This window comes from Pelophylax lessonae (assembly GCF_965119305.1).
Source record: "Pelophylax lessonae genome assembly, chromosome: 1".
NCBI lineage: Eukaryota > Metazoa > Chordata > Amphibia > Anura > Ranidae > Pelophylax > Pelophylax lessonae.
In genome coordinates, this window is record NC_138768.1 from 118082659 (window position 1) to 118110268 (window position 27610).

Below are 27610 nucleotides of genomic sequence, written 5' to 3' on the forward strand. Positions count from 1 at the left end.
GCGGGCGGATTTCCTAAGTGACAGGCAGGGTCATATTGCAGGGTTCAGCATAGCTGAACCTGCGATCTGTCCCTGTGTCACTCAGTCACCTCCCCCCACACACGTTAGTAAGCACCAGGCATACATTAACCCCTTGATCACCAATAAAAATTAACCCCTTCCCTGCCAGTGTCATTTTTACAGTAACAGTGCATATTTATAGCACTGATTACTGTAGTAATGTCACTGGTACCCCCAAAAGTGTCAAAAATGTCAGTCAAGGGTCCGATCTGTCCGCCATAATGTCGCTGTCCCGCAAAAAAAATCGCAGATCGCCGCCATTACTCGTTAAAAAAAAAACCACCAAAAACGACAGAAATCTTTCCCTTAGTTAGTAAACGCAATAACTTTTGCGCAAACCAATCAAAATACGCTTATTGCGATTTTTTTTTTTTACCAAAAATATGTAGCAGAAAACAAATTGGTCTAAAATGATAAAAAATTTAGATTTTTACATTTTTTTGGGGGGGAATTTCATATAAAAAAATGTGAAAAATGTTATTTTTTCAAAATTGTCTCTCTTTTTTTGTTTATAGCGCAAAAAGTAAAAATCGCACAGGTGATCAAATACCACCAAAAGAAAGCTCTGTTTGTGGGAAAAAAAGGACGTAAATTTAGTTTGGGTAGGGCAATGCATGTTAAATGTGCAATTGTCAGTTAAATTTGCACAGTGCCGAATCGCAAAAAGTGGCCTGGACGTAAGACAGCAAAATCCTCTGGTGGTAAAGTGGTTAAACTCCCCTCTATGTTATCCTATGTGTCCATGCACACATGGACATTTTTAGCAGTTTATCAGCAGGGGAGTTTATGGGCTGTTGTCAGAACGCCCTAAAATCAGGTTCAAGAGCAGTTCTTCTGACCACAAAAAATGCTGAAAAATGCTCATAAACGCCCATAAACACGCATAAACTCTAGGCAAGTTTAGCACTTCAGCGTTTATCTGTTTCAATGGCCAAAATAAATTAAAATTCTGCCCAATTAAAAAATAAACTCCCAAACTCATTTATCTTATTTTTTTTTTGTTTTTAATACATTTGATATTAGCCCAGTACAATCTCAAAGTATTATACGGGGCCACACTGTCTGCTTTTTTGGACAGACTAAAATATGCAGACAGCGATTCCTACTGAACACCCCCCATACAACCAGACACAAAAGCTGGGAATAAAGCAGGTGCAGGGGATTGTGTCTCGAACTTCAGTGAAGGTGCTTTGCACAAAGAGATGCCAAGTGGTCTTTTCCTGACATTTTGTCAGCTCACCTGTGACTTTCTTCTTTCTGTCTAGAGTTGGTGAATATGGTCCTCAGTGATTTTAATAAAGCTTCAGCTTAGCGTGATTGTCAGAAATAAAAGAGCTCTCCAAAAGTTTATTGTTGTGGTCAATGAGTAGCTGAGTATAAAATGGTTAAAACCAAAAGAAAAGCTTTTTTTTTTTTTTTTTTTTTTTTTTTTAAGCGGCGGGTCATTATAAAGATCTAGCCTAGCTATTTTTTTTATGCTGGCCTATGTCCATTTGGCTTTTTTCCACATTCTGTAAGCATTTTGAAGCCTGCGGTTTACACCGGCTTGCTGAAAACGCCGACACTCCAGTTGCTGGCACATAATTAAACTGATTTGTGGTTTGACCATTGGAACTGCAGAACACAACTGTGACCAAATATGCTACACACTAACAAAATAATGCAAACTCCTTCCAAGTGTTTTATAGCGCACCAATGTACAGGGCAGTTTAGAAAACCTTTCTTCTAATTCTTGAGCAGTGAGGTCCGTGCCCTCAAACTGCATTATTTCTGGAATTACAGGAGTCACTGCCATGCTCCAATTGTTTAGCTCTCTCCAGTCTGTTTTATAGCTTACGGTTAATTATACTGAATAGCGAGTTTTCAGTGAAGCTGGCTAGGTATAGTGAAACCTACACCCAGTCTCGCTCACCTGTACTCACATATACACATTGACGTACTCAACACATAGATTTACGCTGACTTGGTTTACTTTGGCAGTTGGTGGACTTGACTTGAAATTACATTAGTCTGCTTGTCTAATTTTTGGGTTTTATTCACACAAGTCAGTATTAGAAAGTTACAGAGGGAGGAATATATTAGAGTTTCATGGTTTGAGTGGCTGTAGACTTTCATCCATAGAGGATTTTGTGCATATACATACTGTGTCTGTGCTGAGTTAGTGGCTTTGCGTAAAAAATATTGTGTGTGTGTATATATATATATATATATATATATATATATATATATACAGTGGGTACGGAAAGTATTCAGACCCCCTTAAATTTTTCACTCTTTGTTATATTGCAGCCATTTGCTAAAATCATTTAAGTTCATTCTTCTTCCTCATGAATGTACACATAGCACCCCATACTGACAGAAAAACACAGAATTGTTGACATTGTTGCAGATTTATTAAAAAAGAAAAACTGAAATATCACATGGTCCTAAGTATTCAGACCCTTTGCTGTGACACTCATATATTTAACTCAGGTGCTTTCCATTTCTTCTGATCATCCTTGAGATGATTCTACACCTTCATTTGAGTCCAGCTGTGTTTGATTATACTGATTGGACTTGATTAGGAAAGCCACACACCTGTCTATATAAGGCCTTCAAGATCACAATGCATGTCAGAGCAAATGAGAATCATGAGGTCAAAGGAACTGCCTGAAGAGCTCAGAGACAGAATTGTGGCAAGGCACAGATCTGGCCAAGGATACAAAAAGATTTCTGCTGCACTTAAGGTTCCTAAGAGCACAGTGGCCTCCATAATCCTCAAATGGAAGACGTTTGGGACGACCAGAACCCTTCCTAGAGCTGGCCATCCGGCCAAACTGAGCTATCGGGGGAGAAGAGCCTTGGTGAGAGAGGTAAAGAAGAACCCAAAGATCACTGTGGCTGAGCTCCAGAGATGCAGTCAGGAGATGGGAGAAAGTTGTAGAAAGTCAACCATCACTGCAGCCCTCCACCAGTCGGGGCTTTATGGCAGAGTGGCCCGACGGAAGCCTCTCCTCAGTGTAAGAAACATGAAAGCCCGCATGGAGTTTACTAAAAAACACCTGAAGGACTCCAAGATGGTGAGAAATAAGATTCTCTGGTCTGATGAGACCAAAATAGAACTTTTTGGCCTTAATTCTAAGCGGTATGTGTGGAGAAAACCAGGCACTGCTCATCACCTGTCCAATACAGTCCCAACAGTGAAGCATGGTGGTGGCAACATCATGCTGTGGGGGTGTTTTTCAGCTGCAGGGACAGGACGACTGGTTGCAATCGAGGGAAAGATGAATGCGGCCAAGTACAGGGATATCCTGGACAAAAACCTTCTCCAGAGTGCTCTGGACCTCAGACTGGGCCGAAGGTTTACCTTCCAACAAGACAATGACCCTAAGCACACAGCTAAAATAACGAAGGAGTGGCTTCACAACAACTCCGTGACTGTTCTTGAATGGCCCAGCCAGAGCCCTGACTTAAACCCAATTGAGCATCTCTGGAGAGACCTAAAAATGGCTGTCCACCAACGTTTACCATCCAACCTGACAGAACTGGAGAGGATCTGCAAGGAGGAATGGCAGAGGATCCCCAAATCCAGGTGTGAAAGACTTGTTGCATCTTTCCCAAAAAGACTCCTGGCTGTATTAGATCAAAAGGGGGCTTCTACTAAATACTGAGCAAAGGGTCTGAATACTTAGGACCATGTGATATTTCAGTTTTTCTTTTTTAATAAATCTGCAACAATGTCAACAATTCTGTGTTTTTCTGTCAGTATGGGGTGCTATGTGTGCATTCATGAGGAAGAAGAATGAACTTAAATGATTTTAGCAAATGGCTGCAATATAACAAAGAGTGAAAAATTTAAGGGGGTCTGAATACTTTCCGTACCCACTGTATATATACCCAAATCCCAACTCTTCCATATTTGGATGGACCATTTCATTTTTAGAAACAAATCCTTCTGCCCCTCTTCCCTCCTCAAATGTCCCTCTTTTTAATCGAATCCTCTATGAAAATAGTTATACTACACTAAACCTTTCTGCCAACATCTAAATGATGTCATCTGGTACACTTGTGGTTTCAACCAATCCGTTTTTTGCAGATTATTGCTTCCTCGTTTGCATAACCAGGGGTTTGGCTGGGGTGTGATTTTTTTGCCAAAATACTTCATGTTGAAAGGTGTCAGTTTTGGGTGGAAGATAATGAAGGGCTTATATACTCCATATATTTTATTTTTATTTATATAACACCGACAATTTATGCAGCACATTACATACTGTACATTCACATCAGTCCCTTTCCTCAAGGAGTGCCATCTTGAGAGCAATAAAGGCCCCTGGGCAATGCAGTGCAATGGGGCCCTGCCTACACAATCGCCCACAAGAATAAAAAATGCAAGTTATTGATAAGGCGATATTTATTGGTACAGCAGTGCCAGGCTAATGACAAGTCCAAGTTCGGCGGCTGGGGCCGGAGAGCACACAAACACAGACAGGAGTCAGACTCGACTGTCATGTGTGTGTCGGTTCCTGTGGAGGCGGACAGGCATTCCTGCAGTTGTGGGCTCCCCCCCCAATGGCCAAAGGGGCCTGACAACAGCGCAGGGCTGACAGGTGCTTGCCACCTGCTAAGTTCAGCAGTGGGGTGCGCACGGGAATCGGGACTAATATTTGGCTGGGGCTCGGTTGCTGGGCAGGTGGGGCCCCCAGGCAACTGCCCAGCATGCCCATTCAGTAAGATGGCCCTGTCCTCAAGGAGCTTACAATCTATGGTCATTATCTCACATGCATACATACACACACACACGCACTAAGGCCAATTTGGAAGGAAGCCAGCTAATTTACCAGCATGTCTTTGGAATGCGGGAGTGTGGGAGGAATTTACGCAAGGACATTAAAAACAGGCAAACTCCATGCAGATAGTGTCCTGATGAAGGAATACAGCACTGCAAGGCAGAAATGCTATCTACTATGCTGCCCAGTTTTATTTTCTGAATTTTTAAAATTCTTTGCATACACCCAGTACAGGAAAATTTAAGTGTATGTCAGGGCAAAATTAAAATACAAAAAAAGTGTAATGCATTCACATCTCCCCATGTTTTATCCCTTTTGAAACTACAGAATAATATCTATTGATCTGCCAGAAACGCACCCAGCTTCTAATTTTCTGTTGTGGGCTGACAGCATACATTATTTTTGTAGGCTGATTGGTGTCAGCCCTGCCCAGTTGCCATTTGCTGCATTTTTGAATTCCTTGTCCTCATCTTTACAACAGACTGATTTATCTGTAGTCCAGATAAAAACTGGGAAAGCTAACTAGACTCCTTGAGATATCAGCGGAAATGTGTGGAGGTTATTGGAAAGCTCTGAATTTCTGACAAGTTCAACTTTTTTTGTGCTTATCAGATACAAGAAAACTGTTTCAATTGGATATTTACTAGACCAAAAGGGAGCAAATGAGCGAAAATAGTTGTTTTAGCGTTATTGCTATTGCTTTTGCTATACTGTCGTCTTGCATTATTATGCATATGTACCAAGAATGTCTTTTTTTTAAGATGCACCCTATAGCTCTCACTGCAACTTTGTGTTATGCTTGCAGGAAAAATTGTGTAAAATGATGCATAAGTATATCAAAGATAAAAAAAATAAAGTAACAAACGCTCTATAGTACCAATATAATTTACCATATACAGTAATTAATAAATTCACATACATGTGCCACATATGATATGTGGATTCCCACAAGTGCTGACTATAAACTATAAAAGTTCCATCCTTAAAATGGAATGTACCTGCTTCATTAGAGAACAGCTCCCTCTTGTGAGAGTCTGTGTCCTGTCTAGGTCCTAAACAGTAGGTGTTAACAGAGCCAGATGTTTAGTTCACTTGCTAGATGTGTGTCCATGCTGTTTATGTGGTAGCTTTATTTTTAAGTTTTAATATTTCAACTAAATTTTAATAATTGTCTAACCACTTATGTTTTAACAGGTATGACATCTGTACATACAAAAACAAGCCTTGTGGTACGCTAGGTAAGTGTTCCTGGGTACTTCAAAAACACCATAATGACAAATGCTTGGGTTAGCCAAATTATCTTGTTTAGTCATGCACATGATTCAATATGTTCCTATACATGTACATGTAAAACTACTAGGAACCAATGCTTTCATGCATGTGAAGGACTAACCATATCTTTCCTTTTGAGGGGCCCTAATAACTGACTGTAGCATGAAATAAAAAGGTAGATTTCCTTAAAATGCTGGAAATGTGCTCATTCTTTAATATGGATAACATTAACTACTATATTGCATTGCAACTGAAAAAATACATCAATCAGCCATACTTTTATGACTACTGACAGGTTACATGAAGAACATTGATTATTTTATTACAATGGCATCTGAACGTCGGTGGAATATATTAGGCAGCAATTAGACAAGTTGTCGCTGAAGCTGATGTGTTGAAAGCAGAATAAATGGACATCACAGTTTATTATTTATGGGCTGCATAGCCACAGACCAGTCAGGGTGCCCATGTGTCCACAGCTCAAAAATGCCTGCAATGGGCAGGTAAGCTTCACAGCTGGTCCACGTCCAGTGGCCTGATCTGATGAAACATGTTTTCCCTTACATCATGTGGATGGATGGGTGTGTGTGTACATCGCTTACCTGGGGAAGAGATGGCACCAGGATTGGGTATAAGAAGAAGGCAAGCCAGCAGAGACAGTGTGATGCTTTCAGCAACGTTCTGTTGGAAAAATTTAGGTTCTGCCATTCATGCGAATGTTACTTTACATGTACCACCTACCTAAACATTGTTGCTGACCAAGTACACCCCAATAAATAATATTCCCTGATGGCAGTGGCCTCTTTCAGCAGAACAATGCGCTCTGCCACACTGCAATAATGGTTCAAAAATGCTTTGAGGAACACAACAATGAGTTTGAGGTGTTGGCGTGACATCCAAATTCTCCAGATCTCAATCTAATCGGACATCCGTGGCATGTGATGGAAAAACAAGTCTGATCCATGGAGGCTCCACTTCTCAAGTTACAGGACTTAAAGAATCTGCTACTGACTGTTTGGTGCCAGAAACCACAGCATACCTTTAGGGGGTCTAATGGTGTTCATGCCTCAGAAGATCAGGGCAAAAGGGGCTGTTTTGATGGTAAAAGGGGGACATACTCAATGTTTGGTGGGTGGTCATAGAGTTATGCTTGAATGGTGAATACTGGCTCCATCAATGGGCCCCAACGCAATAGAAGAGTACATTTTCTTTGAAGATTAGTAATGCCTTCGTTTTTAAAAAGTTAGCCATTGCCTTTGAAACTGTATCAGCTATAACAATGTGTTCTTAGAGTCTAATTTAGACTACAGCTTAGAGAGGGACCACCATTGCTGGTGGTTACCATGTGTGTGGTGCAGATTTTGCATGTTTCACCTACTTATAGCTGTGCTACCATTGAAGTCTATGAGAATGCACAATTTGATGAAAGCGCATCAAAGATGTAGCATGCAGGACTTTGATGTGCTTTCTTCAAAACGTGATCTCATAGAGTTCAATGGTAGCACAGCTACAGATGTGTGTTAAGTGCGCATAAACACATGCATAAAATAAATATAAACATAAAATGCACTGCATACATGTGACCCTGTGCCCTAGGAGAGTGAAAAGGCTACTGTGTCTGGCTGCAATGTATCATGCAAAAGTCATTCTTAGCATACGTATTGTCATTTCAGTTATTTTTAGATATACATCTAAAAAGAGAATAGCTTGATGTGAATATTATAATCAGTTAAGTGTTACTGTCTTAAAAAAGAAATTTATAGTTGGCTTCAAAAAGTTTGTTAAAGCGGTAGTAAACCGCCAAACAAAAATTAACAGGGTCAAGTCATAATGTACCAGTATACTAGCACATTATGAAAGACTTACCTGTAAAGCGGATCCCTCCCATGCAGTGCTGTCAGGCATACCCGGCGCTGCCATCTTCACCCGATCTTCCTTCCAGATTCGCTAACTCCAGCTGTGTTATTAGTTCTTGGTTTTCCTTTTATGAATTTGAAGAGCTTGGGTTAAAAAGAATTGAAATCTTTTCTAAGATTAGGCACACTAAAGCATTTGCATATTGTAAACAAACAGTAAAATCATTTTAAAACCATCCCTCATTCATTTCTGTAGCTATAGGCATTGTGAGGCAATTCATTTCAGTTTTTACAACAGAGTCACTGAGGCCCCGTTCACACTGGGGCGACCTCTGAGCGGCCGGCACGGACTTCATAACATTGAAGTCTATGCAGGTCGCTCCGGGTCGCCCCAAAGAAGCTCCGGACCCTTTTTCTAAGTCGGAGCAACTTGTGTCGCTCCTATTAGAACAGGTCCACAGCTTCTCTATGGCAGGCGACCTACGGCGACCTGTCAGGCGACCAGGTCGCCCCAGTGTGAACGGGGTCTTAGATATCAGCTATTTTCTATGGACGCAAAATCTTAGCAGCCTGCGAGCCTCTAATGTAAATACACACCAAAAGCTTCTAAGCTGTTAAAAGCCAACTTTGGATTCTGTTTTGTGGTCCTTGAGGATCTTTGAGAATGAATTACACACACACAGTACTTACAGTGTTCAAGAATGACCTGTTTTAAAGCTCTTTTAGGGCTTTTTCATACCAGCAAGACGCACTGATTGCACAGCCACTGTGTCTGTGCTGGGAGACACATGGAAAGCCGATGATCACAGTGTCTGCTTTTTTAATCAAAACTTTAAATGTAAGGAGTGAAATTTTTTTGTTGAAAATGTGTTTTTTGAAGTTTTCACAGACAAAACCAAACACACAAAAACCTAAAATAAACCACAAGCTAAACGAACCAAAAAAACGTAAAAAAAAAAAACAAAAACAAAAAAATCAAAGGAGAGATTTGTGTTACCCATGCAGGGGTGCCAGAGTAATAATAATAGTATTGTAATTATTACTTGCGTGAGCGGCACATGGATTAACAAAGTGTGGTTGATGAGAAGCATTATAACAGATCCGCAAGTATAAGGCAATATGCATGTGACAGTAAGCCCTTCAAAAATCACCTTGACTTGTTTGGGGATGCACCTCACAGGGAAAGACTATCTGTGGCAATCAAGCAAGAAATTATGAAGCAGCTGTGGTGGGGTCGGCCAACCACTTAGACCAAACGTTATCATATTTTGCAGGAAAACCCCTATACACATAAGTAGGAGTGACATTTTAATAAAGTTCTAATCACTGCAGTGCCATTGCAATGTGGTGGTTCACATTATAGCCCACTGCTAAAATAAATTACTGCATGCACATGAATTGACATCACTGAAAACTATTTGTCTTGGGGCTGTACTGGAAATAGCTGTCAATGTAGCACCAACACATCTAGAGTAAAGGAGTCCTTACTGTTTGTTAAGAGAATGTAAATGCCTTGGTGTCCATTGTCTAGGTACACTGAGACAAAGGACTAATTTATGGCAGGCTCACTCTTCATCTCCACAGGTTTTTACAAATGAAACTTTATTCAGGAGAGTGTAAATTCAGTAGAGCATACATTACAAATTGTTGATTTTCCAGGGCCTCTGTATTCTTGATATGCCAGCCTATAAAACAAATCACAGATTCCTTTCACAGGAAGCATAGTACATGCCAATCAGATCATGTTCTAAATTCTTATTCCAAGTGCTTAACAATCATGGCATTGGCTCCTACGGCCATTCTGGTATTCTGTGATGGAGGTGTTCACTTGCCCCTTGGGAGTGTTCTCTTCCAAGTGTGTATTTTTCCAAGAAGTAAGAAACACTAAATATGAATATATGGCCCTGATGTTTGCTTCTGCTGTAAAATACAGCCGTCCCATTTTTTCCTTGATTAAAATCAGTGTGTAAATCAGATTAGTTCTGTTGTTTTTGAGCTACGGACCACCAAAGCTGCATCGTTCTTTTTTATTTGTGTTGGTGTTATGGAAGGTCTATAGAAATACTCGTTATAAGCTTCTGAGCTAAAGAATTCTGTTCAAAGTTGAATGGGAAGTCAAATGAAAGGCTTACTGGTAGCTTTGTTTGTGTTGCTGCGACTGCGGCTCCCCACTGACACTGAGTCTGATAAAAGTGTGGACTCAGCGTCACCTAACTCAGCGCTGCCGGCCACGCAAAGGATTTTACCAAGTGAGGCTGAGCCTGCATTTTTAGCAGGCTTAGTGTCCCTGAGCTAACTGCCTGTGTGTGGGCTCACACATAAACAGATACTGCTACCACTACCTGAGGTGGCCATATTTATTGTGGGCCCCTGACACCCTCCTGATTGGGACTGAACATGTGACCAGAGTAAGAAGATCTCGCAGTCAACTTTCTGGAAGTGGCTGCATAAGTTAGGTGCTGACTCGAATTCACATGTGGGCAGGGGAGGACTGGACAAGGGGGAATGGGGGCAATTTCCCCCAGGGCTGCTCTGATGCCCCAAAAAAGGCTGCACCGCTTCTGCCAATAACATGCCTAAAGGATTCCTGGTGAAGAAAAGTAAAAAGTCCCTGCTGCTGACCTACTGAGTGCAGGTTGAAGACAAGGACAGAGCGCAGAAACCCCCCCCCCCCCCCCCCCAACATTGATGGTGTAAACTGTGTCTAAGCAGTTCCATGCCCCACTGGAGACTCCTCCCCCAGCCAGCCCTAACCGAGCTGTCCCAGCTCCCCCCAACTACCCCCTGCTGGCCAGGTCGGAACCCGGATTTGGTCGGTGAGTAGAGTGTAGCTGGAGTGGAGCTTCAGCCTGGAATGGGGGTCAGTAGAAGGCTGAGAAGAGGGAGAGTGCACATGCACATTTATGCACATTTATCATTGTGTCACTATTTATGAATTTTTTACTGCATTAAGGTGTATATCACTTATGATTTATTCACGTTATTTATTCTCATTAGCACTGCACTGGTTGTTATTATGAACTTCAACATTACTTTTCGTCCTGGTGCCAAAAATGTTGGTGCCGATGCCTTGTCCAGGTCATTCGATATTAACGATTCTGAGAATCTCCTAGAACCTGGCCCATCATCTCTTCGCATGGAATTCTAGCCACTACTCAGCTCCTGCCCACGCAGCCTCCTCTAGGTAAAACATTTGTGGTTCCCACATTTTGTCCCAAACTCCTTGTGTTGGAACATGACTCCAAGTTCTCTGGACATCCTGGTATACATCGTACCTGTGACCTTCTTCAGCATTACTACTGGTGGCCCTCTCTTTGTAAGGACATCAAAGAGTATGTTCAAGCTTGCACGGTTTGTATACAATCCAAGTCTCCCATGTCCGCTCCAGCTGGGCTGCTTCTACACTTACTAGTTCCCGATATAACTTGGCATTGTATTTCCATGGATTTTATCTCAGATCTGCCCCCCTCAGCAGTTTATACAGTCATCTGGGTAGCGGTGGATCGGTTCTCCAAAATGTGTCACTTCATTCCTCTGACAGATCTACCTACAGCTACCAGTCTTGCCATGACTTTCATCAAGGAAATCTTTCGTCTCCATGCCTTCACACATTGTCTCTGACAGGGGAGTTCAATTTACAGCTCGGTTTTGGAGAGCCTTGGCCAGCTCCTTCGGGATTAAATTGGATTTTTCATCTGCCTTTCATCCCCAGACCGATGGGCAAACAGAACGTGTGAATCAAAATGTAGAATACTATCTCCGTGCTTTCATCTCAGCCCAACAAGATGACTGGGTGGACCTTTTGCCCTGGGCAGAGTTTGCCTTAAACCACCACTCCAATGGCAGTACTAGAAAATCTCCCTTCTTCACTGTTTACGGGCAGCATCCGTCCATTCCCTTTCCTGTTCCAATCACTTCTCTCGTACCAGCAGCAGCTGAAACTCAAAGGACCTTCAACTCAATCTGGAAAGAAGTTTCTAAGTTCTCTGTCAGATCAAGCCAGTTGCTTTCAAGCTCCGCCTGCCCTCTCATCTCAAGATCCCCAATGCTTTCCATGTCTCCCTGCTCAGGCCACTGATCCTCAATAGCTTCTCTCGCCCTTCATCTCACCCCTTTCCTGTTGCAGATACCACAGATCAATATGATATTAAAGAAATATTGAACTCCAAATACTCCGGGGGGGAAGTAAGTCTATCTGAATGATTGGAAGGGCTACAGCCCAGAGGAGTGGTCTTGGGTTTCTGCTGCAGATGTCTCAACCCCACTCTTGGTGACAAATTTTCTTTAGAAATTTCCCTCCAAGCCAGCTCCTAGACGTGTGGGGGGACCTTGTAAGCGGGCGGGGGCTGTCACAGATCAGCTGCGGAGCTGATCTTTGTCTTACTGTTTACATACATTTTTTACCTTTTGCTTCTGTAGGTCTGCTGGCACCTGTGGTTCCACAAGCTTGTGCTCTGCTCTTGCTGCACTGACTTAGCAGCTATGGGTGTCACCCGCTTCACCTGATGGTTATTATACCTTGCTTCCTGCTACTTCCTGTCCAGCCTCTCATGTGTCTCCCAATTTAAATCCCACTCAGACCAGTCTCTAGTTGCTTGAGCAACACTTGTTCCTGAGCCCCTGCCGTGCAATCATTCCTAGCCTGACTTCTCGTGGACTAATCTCTTGTGTACCGACTTGGCTAGTTCTCCTGACTACTTTTGTCTGCTGCCTGCCCTGACCCTGGCTCATTATCCGGTTTCCTTTTTTCTATATCCATCAATTTATCTGAGCCGACACTGTGTCTTTGGGTACTCTCCTCTCGAGCAGGGTAAACCTGGGGGTGGTGACCTGGGGTCAGCACACAGCTAAGTCCAAACTCCTGTGAGGAGTTCCCTGGCAGAACATCGGCTGGCTCTTAGATTCCATGCCCTGGGGGATCCCGTGTCACCTGCTCGCCTGTGGGCTCACACCAGTAGTACCGTGACAGTGGCATTCTTTATTTAATTGTTGCCCAGGGCTGCTCTTTGCAACAAAATATTTTCTCCTCTACACAAACTCCAACAAGAAAAGAGGGGAACTGTTCACCATTTAAAGGCCTCAAATATGGTTTATTTATCTCTACAGCACCCACTTAATCTCTCTTATACTCTCGCTAACACAATTTGGGAGCTTACTCATAGGGTAAATGGTGAGCAATTCCGATCTTCTCTTCTTGGAGTATGTTTAATGGATTTATGAGTGGTTTAGGACTACTGGAAACCAGTTCCCATCATTGGTGGTCATTTGGGGATTGATGCCTGCAGCAGAGAATTGAATCTTGTAAAACTATTTGATGTTTTTAATTAGTGAAATGCTCCTTTACATAAGTGGTTGGAGGAAAGAATGCTTCCTACAGTGATGGTCATTGCGAAGATTGCCTGTCTTACAGATAGCTGAAAAGATTATTGGTGTCAATGGTTACTTAGGCCTCTTGCACATAGGCATCTGAGACCATCCAATGTTGTAAACTGGCATTTCTTTCTAAGCCGGGAAGCCCACCCGCTGTGTACAGCTGCCCGTTGACATGAATGGCTGTGCTTGTGTAAACATTAAACATTTTTGCGTAAAATAGGAAATGTTCTATATTTTGCATACGCTTGTACACTATACTTAAGTTCATGCAAGCACCTGTGTATACCTGAATACACCCATCTACATCCATAAATTGGTCGAAGTACCCAGCACCTGGGTACAAGAATTGAGGTTGTAACGGTTTAGAGGCCCATGTGCAATAAGCCTTATGTGAAAGGCCTCCTCTTCTGAAGGAGCCGTAGGGTCCCAAGCAATGCATGGGGAAAGGCTGCGCTAGACTGACAAAATGCATAATTGAAACTAATTTACAAAATACTACCATCGTGTCTCATAATTTGAACCTGCCACTGTTTTGAAGAAATAAGAAAAAAAAATTTAGTAATTTGCCTTTTTATCTGTCTCTTCCCTCTTCTTTGCTGGCAGGCCCCTCTCTAATGCCAGTGTCAGTCTATGCAATGAAAGGGAGAAGACAGATTCCAGAGATATTCTATTAGTTTTAAAAGAAAGATGGCCTCTGTCACCGTAGCTTTGGAGAAAGAATTAAGAAGGTAATTAATAACAAATACATAATATTTTTTAATTCTTACTGAGGTGACACAATTAGCCATATTCAATTAATATTTCTTATTTTTAAACTGAATTTGTGGCCAGTCTAAAGACAGTCAAATATTCACACATCCTTAATAAGTCCACACTGACCTCTGTAGCTGTAGGCACTGAGAAGCAATTCATCCACAAAGTTTGCAACTTTTTTTAGTTTTGGATATTGTGGAGAGGAATTTGAACACTGTCAGATTTGTATTGCTGTTTTTGCTCTGTTAGGGAGATTCACCCTTTCCATTTGTCCTGTTTACCCTTATCACTGAGAGTGAAAGTGAAAGAAAATCCTACATTTTGTGGTTATCAACTGAACAGGAATGGAGGAAACATTTTCGAATGGGGACAGGAGTTCTAGTAACTACCAGGAATCCCTATCCAAAATTTAAACAAAATGCCTTTAGTTCTACTCTAAGTTATTAACCACTTTAAGACCGAAAGGATTTGCCCTCTTAATGACCAGTCGCTATTTTGCGATTCGGCACTGCGTTACTTTAACGGACAATTGCGCGGTCGTGCGAGGCTGTACCCAAATAAAATTGATGTCCTTTTTTTCCCACAAATAGAGCTTTTTTTGTGCGATTTTTATTTATTTCGCTATAAACAAAAAAAGTGACAATTTTGAAAAAAAAAAAAAACAATATTTTTCACATTCTACTATATGATAAAATAAAATGTAAAAATCTAAATTTTTTTATATTTTTGGTAAAAAAAATCACAATAACCGACTTTTGATTGGTTTGCACAAAAGTTATCGGATCTACTAACTAAGGGAAAGATTTATGTAATTTTTATTGTTTTTTTTTTTTACTAGTAATGGCAGCGACGTTTACCCTATGGGTGATCACTGGGTTAAATGTGAGCCTAGGGGAGTGATTCTAACTGATTCTAACTGTGGGGGTGTGTGGCTTGTGAAAAAACAATAGAGACATATGATCCTATATAGAAGGATCATTTTATTGTGATCATTTCAGGGAGAAGAACGGACGGCTGTGTTAAGAACGATCGCGGGTGTCAGACAGCAATTGGAGCCACCTGACCTGTGCATCGGCTTCCCCGCTGCCGAGTGGGGGTGGGAGCGCGCCACCTCTGTCGTGCGCTCGCCCCCTAGCTTCCTGCGCATGACTGACGTAGACCTATGTCGGTTTGCGCAAGAGAGCCACCCTGCCGCAATAAATAGGTGGCGGGGTGGACAGGAAGTGGATAAAGTCCATTCCTCAGCAGCTCATCTCCTCCTGCTCCACCCTCCAAGCAGGGATTCACTAGCCTTTAAATCTCCACTGATAATACAGAGCAGGAACTCTTGCAGGGGAGTAGGGTCCTGCATGTTTGGATCTTGCATTGTAAACTGTAACTCCTGAAATCCTGTACAAAGGTAATACTGAGGTTATTAGCACATGTCTTCTAGCCTTCAGTTCTTAGTCCTGGGTGCCTACAGCACACCATGTATAGGCACATTCTGTCACATGTCACCGGTGGCGAAAAGCTGAAGTGGCTTTAATGTTAAATAAACACACAAGAATAAAAATTACCAGCAATATCTCACTACATATAAATTGGACGGTGGCAATAAAGATCAACAGCCAACCCTCTGCTGTGTGGACTGAATCACCCTAAGTGACTGGGTGTGATCCTCAAAACTCAAAAGGCACCTAGAATAAGAGGATTAAAGATCCACAAAGTAGTCTTTAAATGAGGATCAGTCAGTTTACAAAAGATACACAGGTTTATTACCACTTTAAATGTGTTACATCCATATAATAGGATAACGTATGAAGTATGCTGTTGCTGGGATGTCATTGATTATAACTTGTAGAGATGCGGGGTAGTCACATGCACCCCAAGCTGCCTTGCTTGCCCCCCCCCCCCCCCCGGGCCGCTCTAATATCCTGTAAAAAGGCTGCATTGCTTCTGCCACAGTCATGCCTAAAGAATTCCTGATGAAGAGAAGTAAAAAGCCCCCACTGTTGACCTACTGAGTGTGGGATGAGGACCAGGACAGAGCGCAGGCCTCTCCCCCAGCATGGATGGTGTAAACTGTGTCTGAGCAGAGGCCGGATCCATGCCCCACTGGAGAGGAACAGCTCGGTAACCCAGATTTGGCCTGTGAATAGAGAGTACCTAGAGAGGAGCTTCAGCCTGGAATGGGGTCAGGAGGAGACAGGGAAGAGGGAGAGAGGAAGGGGGGCTGAGTTGCTGCACCATGGGCTTCTGGTTTTTACTTGCCCCCTGGGCCGAAAGTTGCCAGTCAGCCCCTGTTTGCACACATTATGCAGGCATGGTTCACCCTTGTCACTATCAGGAAACTGGTCCAGAGCAATGATGTGCAGCCAACACAAGAATAAGTAATGCAGTGGGTCATACCGTTTCTGAAAGAGGCTGCAGGAGATTAGTGGCATGGAGATGCAAAAAAAAGATAAAAAAAAGGGGCGAAAATGGTATTTTAGGTATAAAAAAAAAACAAAAAACAGTTGTACAGTAAATGAGCACAGAGTGCATTAGGGTTTAGATTTAATTTAATATATTCTAAGATATCAGGATTTACCCCAATCGACTATATAGAGATATTTGTTAAACATTTGGTTATAGCTATTGTCTGCAGTTCTCATAGATATGTGTACAAAAAATAAATAAGATGTATACATCCTGCACACTCCATAGATCGTATTATCCAGGGGTCCAGTATTTTATTTTTCTTCTTCTGTAGTTTCCTACAGTTTTTTTTTTTTTTTTTTTTTCTGAACACACTAAACTCAAACAGATCTGCTCAGAAAATAATGTGGATACTTCCCTTTTTCCTTTTTTTTCTGATTTTTGCTGCCTCAAGAATGTTAAACTAGAAATACTTTGTTGAATTCCCTCTTCTGGCTCAAGTTACTAGGTGGTCCCAAGTTACCAGAAGTAAAATTTATAAATCTAACCCCTAGTCTAGACATTTTCCAGCACTGACTGCAGTTCAAAAAATATTAATGTCTAGCCTGCAAAGTGAAATTCCCCCCAGTGATTTTGTAAATGGCTCGAAAGTTAACCTTTTGCCAACTGCTTCTTCTATATGTGGAGGTTATTAAAAAGAATCCAGGCATTTATAAGGCTGAAACACCTTGGCCTGACCCTTTGTGTCTCCTTCTGTTTATTTAGGCTTGGCCTCGGTGGCTGGAATGTGTGAGCCGGAGCGGAGTTGCAGCATTAATGAAGACATTGGCTTGGGTTCTGCATTTACCATTGCACATGAGATTGGTCACAAGTGAGTTGGAAAAAAAATCAAAATATGTTATTATGCAATCTGTTTTACATTGTTCCAGAGAATGACTTCCATTTCCAGCTTATTCATTGCTGTGCATTTCACTGTCAGCGTCCTTAGCTTGGTTTTCTTCAGTATCTGTCTAGCAGCCGCTACAGTCTTTTCTGGCATTTTTAGATAATTGTCCTTTTTTTCCCTTATTCATTTCTTCTTCTTCTTAAAAAGGAAGTTTCATTTAAGTTGAACTCCAGTCATATATGAAAACTCAGTTTGGTACTCATTAACCACTTTAGCCTCAGAAGGATTTGCCCCCTTTCTGACCAGGCCCTATTTTGCGATTCGGCACTGCGTTATTTTAATGGACAATTGTGCGGTCGTGCGATGCTGTACCAAAACCAAATTGACGTCCTTTTTTCCCACAAATAGAGCTTTCTTTTGGTGGCACTTGATCACCTGTGCGATTTTTTTTTTTTTTTTTTTGCGCTATAAACAAAAAAAGAGCGACAATTTTGAAAAAAAAAAACAATATTTTCCACATTCGGCTATATGAAATTCTCAAAAAAAAAAATGTAAAAATCAAAATTTTTTAACATTTTAGGCCAATTTGTTTCCTGCTACATATTTTTGGTAAAAAAATCACAATATGCGTATTTTGATTGGTTTGCGCAAAAGTTATTGCATCTACTAACTACGGGAAAGATTTATGTCATTTTTATTGTTTATTTTTTTTATTTTACTGGTAATGGCGGCGATCTGCGATTTTTTGCGGGACTGCGACATTGCGGTGGACAGATCGGACCCCTAACTGACATTTTTGACACTTTTTGGGGGACCAGTGTCATTACTACAATAATCAGTGCTAAAAATATGCACTGTTACTGTAATAATGACACTGGCAGGGAAAGGGTTAATACAGGGGGTGATCAAAAGGTTAAATGTATGCCTAATGCTTACTGACTTGTGTGTGGGGGGAGGGGGTTCTGTATAGCTGAAACTGCTGATCTGTCCCTGCCTGTCAGTGAGAAGATCCGCCTGCTATGTTTACATAAGCAGGCTGGTCTTCTCTGTTTACCAGACGATCTGAGGAGGGAGGCGGCAATCGCCGTTTCTCTTCCCACGGCCCGACTCCCACTGTGTCTAAACACAGAACCACCGAAACCCCTTCCCCTCCAGTCACATAGTACTACATGACTGAACCCAGGGGAGCCGCACTGCCGCAGTAATATTACTGTGGGCAGTCGGCAAGTGGATAAAAAAAAAAAAACATAACATATATTTTAAAGTGTATTTCCACTTTTGCAGCCAAAGTGGGATAACTCTCACTTTATATTTGTTAAATGTCCCCATTCACATAGCAAAACATAAACAATAATTCAAAATCGCAACTTGCCTTTTTAGATGCTGCATTTTGGACCCTCCAGCATAGAAAAATACTGCATAGTTGTCTTTGTTATGAGGGGGCTGGGCAACTGTGTTTACCATAATTAACCCTGTCTGTACAGTGCAGACAGATCATCATTATCAATTGTAACTAGAGTTGAACACTGTATGTCCTAATAAAGGGTTACAGGTGTAGAGGCTGGGTTTCTTGCATTGTATATTAATGAGGATAGACTTGGGACAGGCTCACTCAAACATTGTTCAAAAAAACCTTGCTGTCAGCCATGACCACGCCTCCTGAGAAACATCTAAAAGGTAAGTAATGTTTAAAAAAATATAGGCATACAGTGTGAAAGGGAACACATAACAAACCTATAGTGGGGTTTTCTCAAATTGGACAGCACAAGTAGAAATATGCTTTAAAGGGATTGTAAATCCTTTTTTTTTTTTTTTTTTTTTTAATAAAAATAAGAAAAATGCCTATACTTACCCGCTCTATGCAATCATTTTGCAAAGAGTACCCCCCTCTTTTAATCCCCTTTTTCTGGGGTCCCTTGCCAGCACTCCAGGCTCCTCCTTTTTATCCGGTGCCCTCACAGAAAGCTGATTTCCCTGGGGGAACCCCTGTGGGCTCGCTTCCGAGTCCCGCTGCTGCGTTCATTGATGCAGACAGCAGGGACTCGGCCCCGCCCCTGCTCCAGTGTCACTGGATTTGATTGACATCAGCGGGAACCAGTGGCTCCTGCTGCTACCACTCTCTCCAATGAAGAGAGAGACAGTGGCTGGAGCCTCTGCGCTCATGCATATCACTGGATCGGATCGGGCTCAGGTAAAAAAAGGGGGGGGGGTTCTAGGGGGGAGCTGCAGGACAGAAGATTTTTCACCTTAATGCATATAATGCATTAAGGTGAAAAACCTTGAGGCTTTACAACCACTTTAAAGTTATATCATCCTACTTTCATGCACAGCAGCAGACTGCAAGGGGCTAGACTAAAGCCCCGTACACACGTAGCGATTGTCGGCCGAACGATCGGCCGTCTTTTGTCCGGTGCTGTCCTGTCAGTTGAAAAGTGCAAAAGACTGCACACGAATTTTGTCAGCCAACAACAGCCGACTGCAGAAGTGATGTCATGTGATGGTTAACTTTCCGTGTGTTTTTTCTTCTCTGAGCATGCCCAGTCTTGCAAATCTGCTGTCTGTCGGCCGAATTGGCACAATTTTATGTGCTACTTGCATGTTTTTATACAGCGCTTTGGCGTTTTTTTTTTTTATTAGCCAATAGAGAAATCTATCATCTGTTGCATCATTTTTTGCTAGGCATTTCAGCTTTTTTAATTTTTTCATTAGCTTTTATTTATTATTATTATTCATTTATTATTATTTTTTTTCATTAGGGTAAGGGGTTAGAGTTAAGGTTAGGTTAGGGTTAGGATTAGGAGTTGAGTTTAGGGTTAGAATTACAGTTTAGGGTTGTATATTATTTATTTTTTGTTAGGGTGTTAATACTACTACTATTATTACTACTTCTAATAATAATTATTATAAATTAATAAATACATAAATAAATAAAAATAATCATAAATAATTAATAATAAATACATTCAGTAAATGAGTACTAAGTAATAATAAATAAATAAATAACCCCTAACTTAAACTTCTAACCCTTGAAAAAAACTGGAATATTAGTTTTGGTTAGGGGTTTGCTTAGTACATGTTGGGGTTTTTATTTTTGTTTGCTTTTTGTCTTGACTTGCATTTATAGAAATATAGAATTATAGAATTGTAAGTGAAATTTTAGATTCACCTAAAGAGGACCTCAACCCAGAAATGTTTTTAGTTTTGAGGGATGGAAAAATGGTATAGAATAATCAGAAAAATGATGCTTTAGCTGTCCCGTGTTTTATTTGGAGGACAGTGGTACTGGTACACATAAAACATGATGACCAACTTCTTTCTCATCACTGTGGTTCAAACCACAATGTCTGCACTGTGTACAACATATTAGCCAGTTGTTTTAAATCCAGCAACACTGGGTCAGACATTCTTGCTTCGAGCATTAAATGAACCTTCAGTTGAACCTAGGAAGCAGACAGACTAGTGTGACTTACTTGTTATTCTCTTGCATCAAATTCTTCATTTCTGTGCAAATTTAGGGTGTCTTTTCCAACTTCCATTTTTAATCAGTGAGACTTCACACATGTAATCCAGAGGATTCTTTAAACTGTAGTGATTACATTAATGGCATCAATCATGAGCCGAATAATTATTATTTTAGCTTTTTTAAAATCTAGTGTCTGGATTACAAATGTCTAAAATATTTCCTCTGCCTATCTAGTGCTGGACGGGTGCTACCTGTCTATGAAAGGCAAACTGTTGCTTGCAATTTCCTCCCTTCACTCTTAATTATTAGTGACAAGCCGGCCCTTTTAATAAAATAATATTCCTTTTATTTTAGTGTTGTTACAGCTGTGCAGATTTGTTTTCCATTCTTAGGATTTGATCTCATTAGTGTCACCTGTCCCCTTAAGCACACCTGAATCCCATGACACTGATGCGATGTGTCAAGATCTGGGATGTAAGGACGTTTGTTCTGCACGGAGAATTGTACTAAGAAGGAGATAAGGTCAAACTTACTGTACGGACTTAAAACAGAACTCCGGGATCAGCAAAAAATTCCCCATTAGTACACCCCCCTACACAAAACACTGAACAGTTTTTACATTAGTGACATTTTTTACCATTGCAGAGAAAAGTCTAAGGGTCCTTTCACACGGAACGTAGTACATTCTGCTCAGCGGGGGATCGATCTGCCGATCCCCGCTGAGCAGGCAGATGACAGCGCCGTCTCCGCTCTGTGTGCTGAGATGGAGCTGTCAGATCCCCGCTGTCCTCTATGGGGAGATCGGGTGAGAACAAACCCCCTGTCCATTTTCATCCGATCCCATCCGATCCTCCAGACGGATGGAAAATAGGGTTTCAATCCGTCCGGAATTCACGGACAGGGATCAGAATGGGATAGCAAGCAGCAGGTGTCAGCAGAGATGTCTCCGCTGCCCCATAGGGATGCATGAAGGATCCGATCAGGTCCGCCTGAAAAAACTGACAGGCAGATCGGATCGCCCGTGTGAAAGGAGCCTAACTGAATTTTCAGGAAGTTAGCTCTTTAATTCAAAAGATGCAGCATCTATTCTGCCAAGGAGGAGGTGTTACAACAATGATTACATCATGTCCTCTCTTCTCTCTCTACACCAGCCTTTCTCAACTAGGGTGCCTGGAGGGTTCTTCAGGGACACCTTTTCAAAATGCCTAAAAATTTATCAAAAATTGTATACAGGCCAGCAGGAGGATAAGGCCTGTCTTTTAGTTACACAAAGCCAAAGGTTTTCCATTGTGCACCATTACGATTTTCTAGTCACTGGCATCCTAACAACCAATGATATCATCAGTTGATAAGGAGATTGTTTGTTGCCTCCACAGCATCCTTATTTGACCTTCCTTTGCCTCTCTCCCTCAGCACTGGGGTCACATTAGTTGACTGATGGAGATAAATTGAGGGAGAAGAGAAACATTGGAATACTAGTCAATATCAGTGTGTAAAGGTGTTTTTGCTTTGAAAAAATAAAAAAAATCACCTCTAACATTGGGTGTCCTACATGTGTGGATGTTGCTGCATTATGTAAAACTATTAAAAAAGTTTTTTTTACATTTTTGAATGAAGGGCCTCAATACTGTCCATAATTTTAAAGGGTGCCCTGAGATTGCCTATACTTTTAAAGGGGTCCTCAACTGAAAAAAGGTTGCGAAATACTGCTCTACACTATAATGAAACTACACTTCCCATCATGCTTTGGGATTTGCAGTGAATGTGGGAGGGGACACTAGACCTGTACATGTTAAATGTGAACAAAAAAAGGGGGGTGTGAGTGTATGACCTCACGTGAGCGCTCCTAGGATTCTAGTGAGATATAAATTGAGTAATAACTGTTATTGTGTTACTAAAAACAAACTAAGAATAAGAAATGCAAATTCTTTGAGCAACTAGTCAAAACAACAAAGGGTTGTGTGTATAGTGGATATAGGGGGACAGAACTCAAAAATATAATGAATGTCTAAAACTGCGTTCCAATATGTCACTTCCGGGTATTGGAACGCAAGCCGAAACGTATACCGGCGTCTGCAGCATTTCCTGATTTACAGCCATTTTTCCTATACTGACATGTAAGTGACTACTATATCTTAAATAAAAGTTTTAGCATACTATGCCATGAGTCTCCCTGCTTCCCTGTGCCCCCTATGAGACTACCATACCCCCTGAGAGGATTAACAGTGGACGTATCTTTTGGCTCCTCCGGATCATTGGGACGGTGTACTCCAGTGAGATTTGCATAAGGAACGGACAGTGGGAAGATTATAAACCATTCCAAAGACCACTTACCTGAGCTAGACCCCAAGGGATAATCTGGTAAGTGGGAGCATTACTCGGTGACGGATCCCCCCCCCAGTGTCCACTCCTGCATGTGGACAATCCCTTGCACTGAGCACGCAGCACTTTGGAATCATTTATTGCACATTGGCACCAGCACTTTATACTGCATTTTTGTATTATTGCTGAGCACGGACACTTTGTTTTGTCACTTTGAAGAACTAGTAGGGGTTCACTCTTTATAGGACCCCTCCTTTTTCCTTTTTTAGGATTATTACATATAAGTTTTTATGATTTATATATTAAATTATTCACAAATGTGTATGATGGTGTAGTTTTTGACATTCATTATATTTTTGAGCGCTGTCCCCCTATATCCACTTAAATGTAAACAAGCCGACTTCAACATAAATCACACCCCCTCATTCTGAAGCCAGCCAGCCACACTATTCAGTAACACACACACAGTACAAGTCCCTACTTGCTGGAGAGAACTACAAATGGGAAGTGCCAAGACCGGTGGCTGGGGGTACAGGAGGAATAGCAGCCACCAGTCTTACAAACAGGAAACCACTGGGGATTAACAGTTTTACTTCAAAATCATCAGGCTATTACAGATGGATGGATGGCATAGTCGGTGAAGGTAGGAAATCAGCAACAAGGACAGAAAAAAATATTTTTTCCCGGTGTTCTCCTTTTAAGGGCTGAGGTCTCTCTAAGAAAAGACAATAAAGATACATTATGGTACATTATGCTATGGTGGGATGCAATATATATGTGTTCTAAATGTGTTTTAAATGTGCTACCATTCAAGCTTGACAGCCAAAGGATATACTAGGTACTTTCAGGTATGGAGGGGCATGTGACTTCCTTCTTGTGGTGGCACTGGGCTAAACAATGCTGTTACACTGAGAGTTCATAGCCGTGTGTATGACACAACTTCAGTGACCCTTAGGCAGGCCGTACACCATGCAAATTTCTTTCCTTCAACCACAGGTTGTAGGAAAGCAATTTTCACAATACCCCTATCAACACAGTCAGTGCTGACAGGGGAATTCCTCCTGCCAAGTAATTGTCTGCTCCCAGCGAGAACAGGCAGGGAAGTAAGCATGAGTAAGCTCCAGTGGGCAGAGTGAAACACGTTGGAGGTGTGGCCTGGCGGGGGTCCAGGCTGAGACTGCCACTTGTCTACATACAGCAGGTCTTGTTCTGATGTGCGGCCCCTGGGATCTTCTGCTCTTCTCTGTCATTGTTTGAAGCGTGGGCAGGCTCCTTCCCAGCCAGCACTCACAGCAGCAGGCACAGGACTACACTTACTAGCAGCCTGAGTAGCTCACATACATGCATTAAAAGGCCTCTTGTTGATCCATGGCTTTTTTAATGTGTCTGGTAATCAATACAACATTCCTTTGTCTTGGTATCCGTTATTGATTCTGGTATGTTCATAGTTTTAAACCTTCTATTGCCATATTTTCGAAATGGGAACTACTGATGAGTTACAACTCAAATACAAATATTCAGGGTTTTAAAAAAAAAAACCTCCTCATTTGTTGAACTTTATTGCTACTGAGAGGACGAACACATGAAAATATAAAATATATACCCCATCCATCCAATTATGATTTAAAAAAAAAACTCTCCCCCTTTGTCAGACTTTATTGGTACTGAGAGATCAAACACATGAAAATATAAAATAATATACATTTTTATTACAGAACATTAAAAAAATATTAAAACCACAAGGGAAAATCCCTATCAAGCAATATAAGCCATATAGGCAATCAATTCATAATTATCTTTGCCGATTTATCCAAGAGGTTGATGCGTTTCACATCCACAAGCTTCTTCAGGACCTTTTTGTCTTGGCAGCAAAGAGAAATGGCCTAAATGAAAAAAAATAATTAAATTAATATCCATATAACAGCTAGGGATGATCAAACTTTTAAAAAGTTCGACCAGAACACCCGAATTTCCCGAAAGTTCGGTTCGGATTCCCGAACCCCATTGAAATCAATGGGACCCGAACTTCGGGAATCAAAAAACACAATTTTGAAGCCCTGAAACCTAATAAATTCCCCTAAAAAGTGCCTAGGATTCTGGGTCATGCCCCAGGGACTATGAATCAGGCAAAAAAAGTTCTTAAAAATTGTCGTTTTTGATAGAAAGCCAATTATTGAAAAAATTATTTTAAAAAAATGAGATTTCTTTGGATTTAGTGTCTGGGGGGGGGTCTAAAAAGTGTACCTGGAAAGTTTCAGCTCTGTAGAATGTCCAGAACCAGAATTATAGCACGCCAAACCTTCAAAAATGACTTTTTTGCTCCTAATAAAGCAGATGTGTGTGACACCTTTTGCAGTGGACTTAACACTTACAACAAGAACAGGCATTAACTTGTCACTGAGGCTTTAAGTCCACTGCAAAAGGCTTTGCTACTCTGCGTCACACACATCTGCTTTATTTAGCGACAACTTTGGGTCGCATAGCAGTGTGCGTCTTGCAGGTGATTTTCACATCGCACAGTTGATAAAGCCTCAGTGACCATTTATATAAATTAAAATTCATCACAAAAAAAACTGATTATTTTTCTTAGAATTTCAGTAGCGCAGGGATAAAGTGCATACATTGCATAAATAATCCAAAACATCCAACTAAGCAAGAACAGAGTCCTTCAAAAGTCTTTGTTTATGTAGTGCCAGAGCAACACACAGTGCCTTTAATGCAGGGTCATTGGTGTCAGTTATAGGAACCACCGTACAATGTCACCACCACCAGCTCTGGCACTACATAAACAAAGACTTTTGAAGGACTCTGTTCTTGCTTAGTTGGATGTTTTGGATTATTTATGCAATTTATGCACTTTATTTATTTGCACTTTATGAAAGGGAGGGTAACACCATCCCTGCACTACTGAAATTCTAAGAAAAATAATCAGTTTTTTTTGTGATGAATTTTAATTTATGTATAGTTGTCACTGAGGCTTTATCAACTGTGCGATGTGAAAATCCCCTGCAAGACGCACACTGCTATGCGACCCAAAGTTGTCTCTAAATAAAGCAGATGTGTATGACGCAGAGTAGCAAAGCCTTTTGCAGTGGACTTAACGCTTACAACAAGAACAGCCGTTAAGTTGTCACTGAGGCTTTGGCAACTCTGCGCGGTGAAATTCACCTGCAAAACGCACACTGCTATGCGACCCAAAGTTGTCGCTAAATACAGCAGATGTGTGTATCGCTGAAATGTATTTTGCACAATAGCGGACTAGCAAGCATGTATACCTGCTGTAGATATATCAGCAGTGCAACGTGCTCACTAGATGGAACCCTGACACTTAAAAGTATCCCTACGAAAACAAGATTATTGAATCTAACTATAGTGGTATATAGTACCCTAACTACACTGCATATCCCTTTCCTCAAACTAAAAGAACAGCTCCATACAGCAGAAGATCATTTCTAACGGACACTGTCCCTTTAAATTTTAGTTTTTTTTTTCTAACTCAAACAGCACAATGGCTGTATTTCTAACTACACTGACAATCTTTCTGTAAGCTAACTGCTCTTCTGCTGATCTGGAGCTTTACAAGCAATCGGCTATGCAGCAACATTGTTTAACACAGCAGGAGAAACACAAATGCTTCCACTCTCTTCCAAAGCCTCTGTATTACAGTGCTAGAGGTTAGGCGGGGCTATGTTATATAATAGGGGGCGTATTCACTCCTGATTGGCCTCTGGTCCCCGTAGTCACTCCAATCACGTTCCTAGCAGACTCCTGCCCCCTCATTGGCTTTTACTGACATTTCTGGGCCAATCACAGGCTTTTAAAGCCCACTTTCTGTCCCATTGCATTTTGGGCGGTTCGAGTGACCGAATTCCGAACTTTTACCGCAAAAAGTTTGGAATTCGGCCGAATTTCGAACACCCAATGTTCGGGTCGAACCGATGGTCGACCCGAACCGTTCGATTGTCCTTAATAACAGCATCATAGCACATTTAACATTAAACAATAGTCTGTGCCACGTACACGTCGCGTTGACCTCTTGCTTAAATCAGCAAAGATAATTATGAATTAATTGCATATATGACCCATATTGCTTGATAGAGATTTTCCCTTGTGGTTTTAATATTTTGTAATAAAATGTATATTCTTTTACTTGGATTGGATGAGGTGGGGTACATTTAGAATAGCCAATCTTTCTTACACTTGTGAATTATTCAAGGTTGCATGCAAATGTTTTAAATATACTGTAAAATAGTTTGGGTTCTCTTACATTTATAGCATGATGTCTTGTAAGAACAGGTCAATTATTGATAATATTGGCAGCCAAACTTCCTGCAGACCTGAGCAATATTTATCCCAGAGGTCTTCTGCTTTTCACAGTCACAATTGTGAAAAGTATAGTCGCATATAGCCACAGGTCCTGGTATTTATTTATTTTTAATCTGTTTTAGTTATTTATATAGTG

General features: G+C 41.2%; 1 protein-coding gene across 1 annotated transcript in view; it reads left to right on the forward strand.

The window, feature by feature from the left end:
* ADAMTS6 (ADAM metallopeptidase with thrombospondin type 1 motif 6) overlaps nucleotides 1-27610 on the forward strand; it is a 448695-nt gene that overhangs the window by 182607 nt on the left and 238478 nt on the right. Inside the window, exons 8-9 of the mRNA XM_082243714.1 lie at nucleotides 6021-6064; nucleotides 17243-17348. Of these exons, the coding sequence (XP_082099840.1) occupies nucleotides 6021-6064; nucleotides 17243-17348 (150 nt within the window). The remainder of the gene's footprint in view (nucleotides 1-6020; nucleotides 6065-17242; nucleotides 17349-27610) is intronic.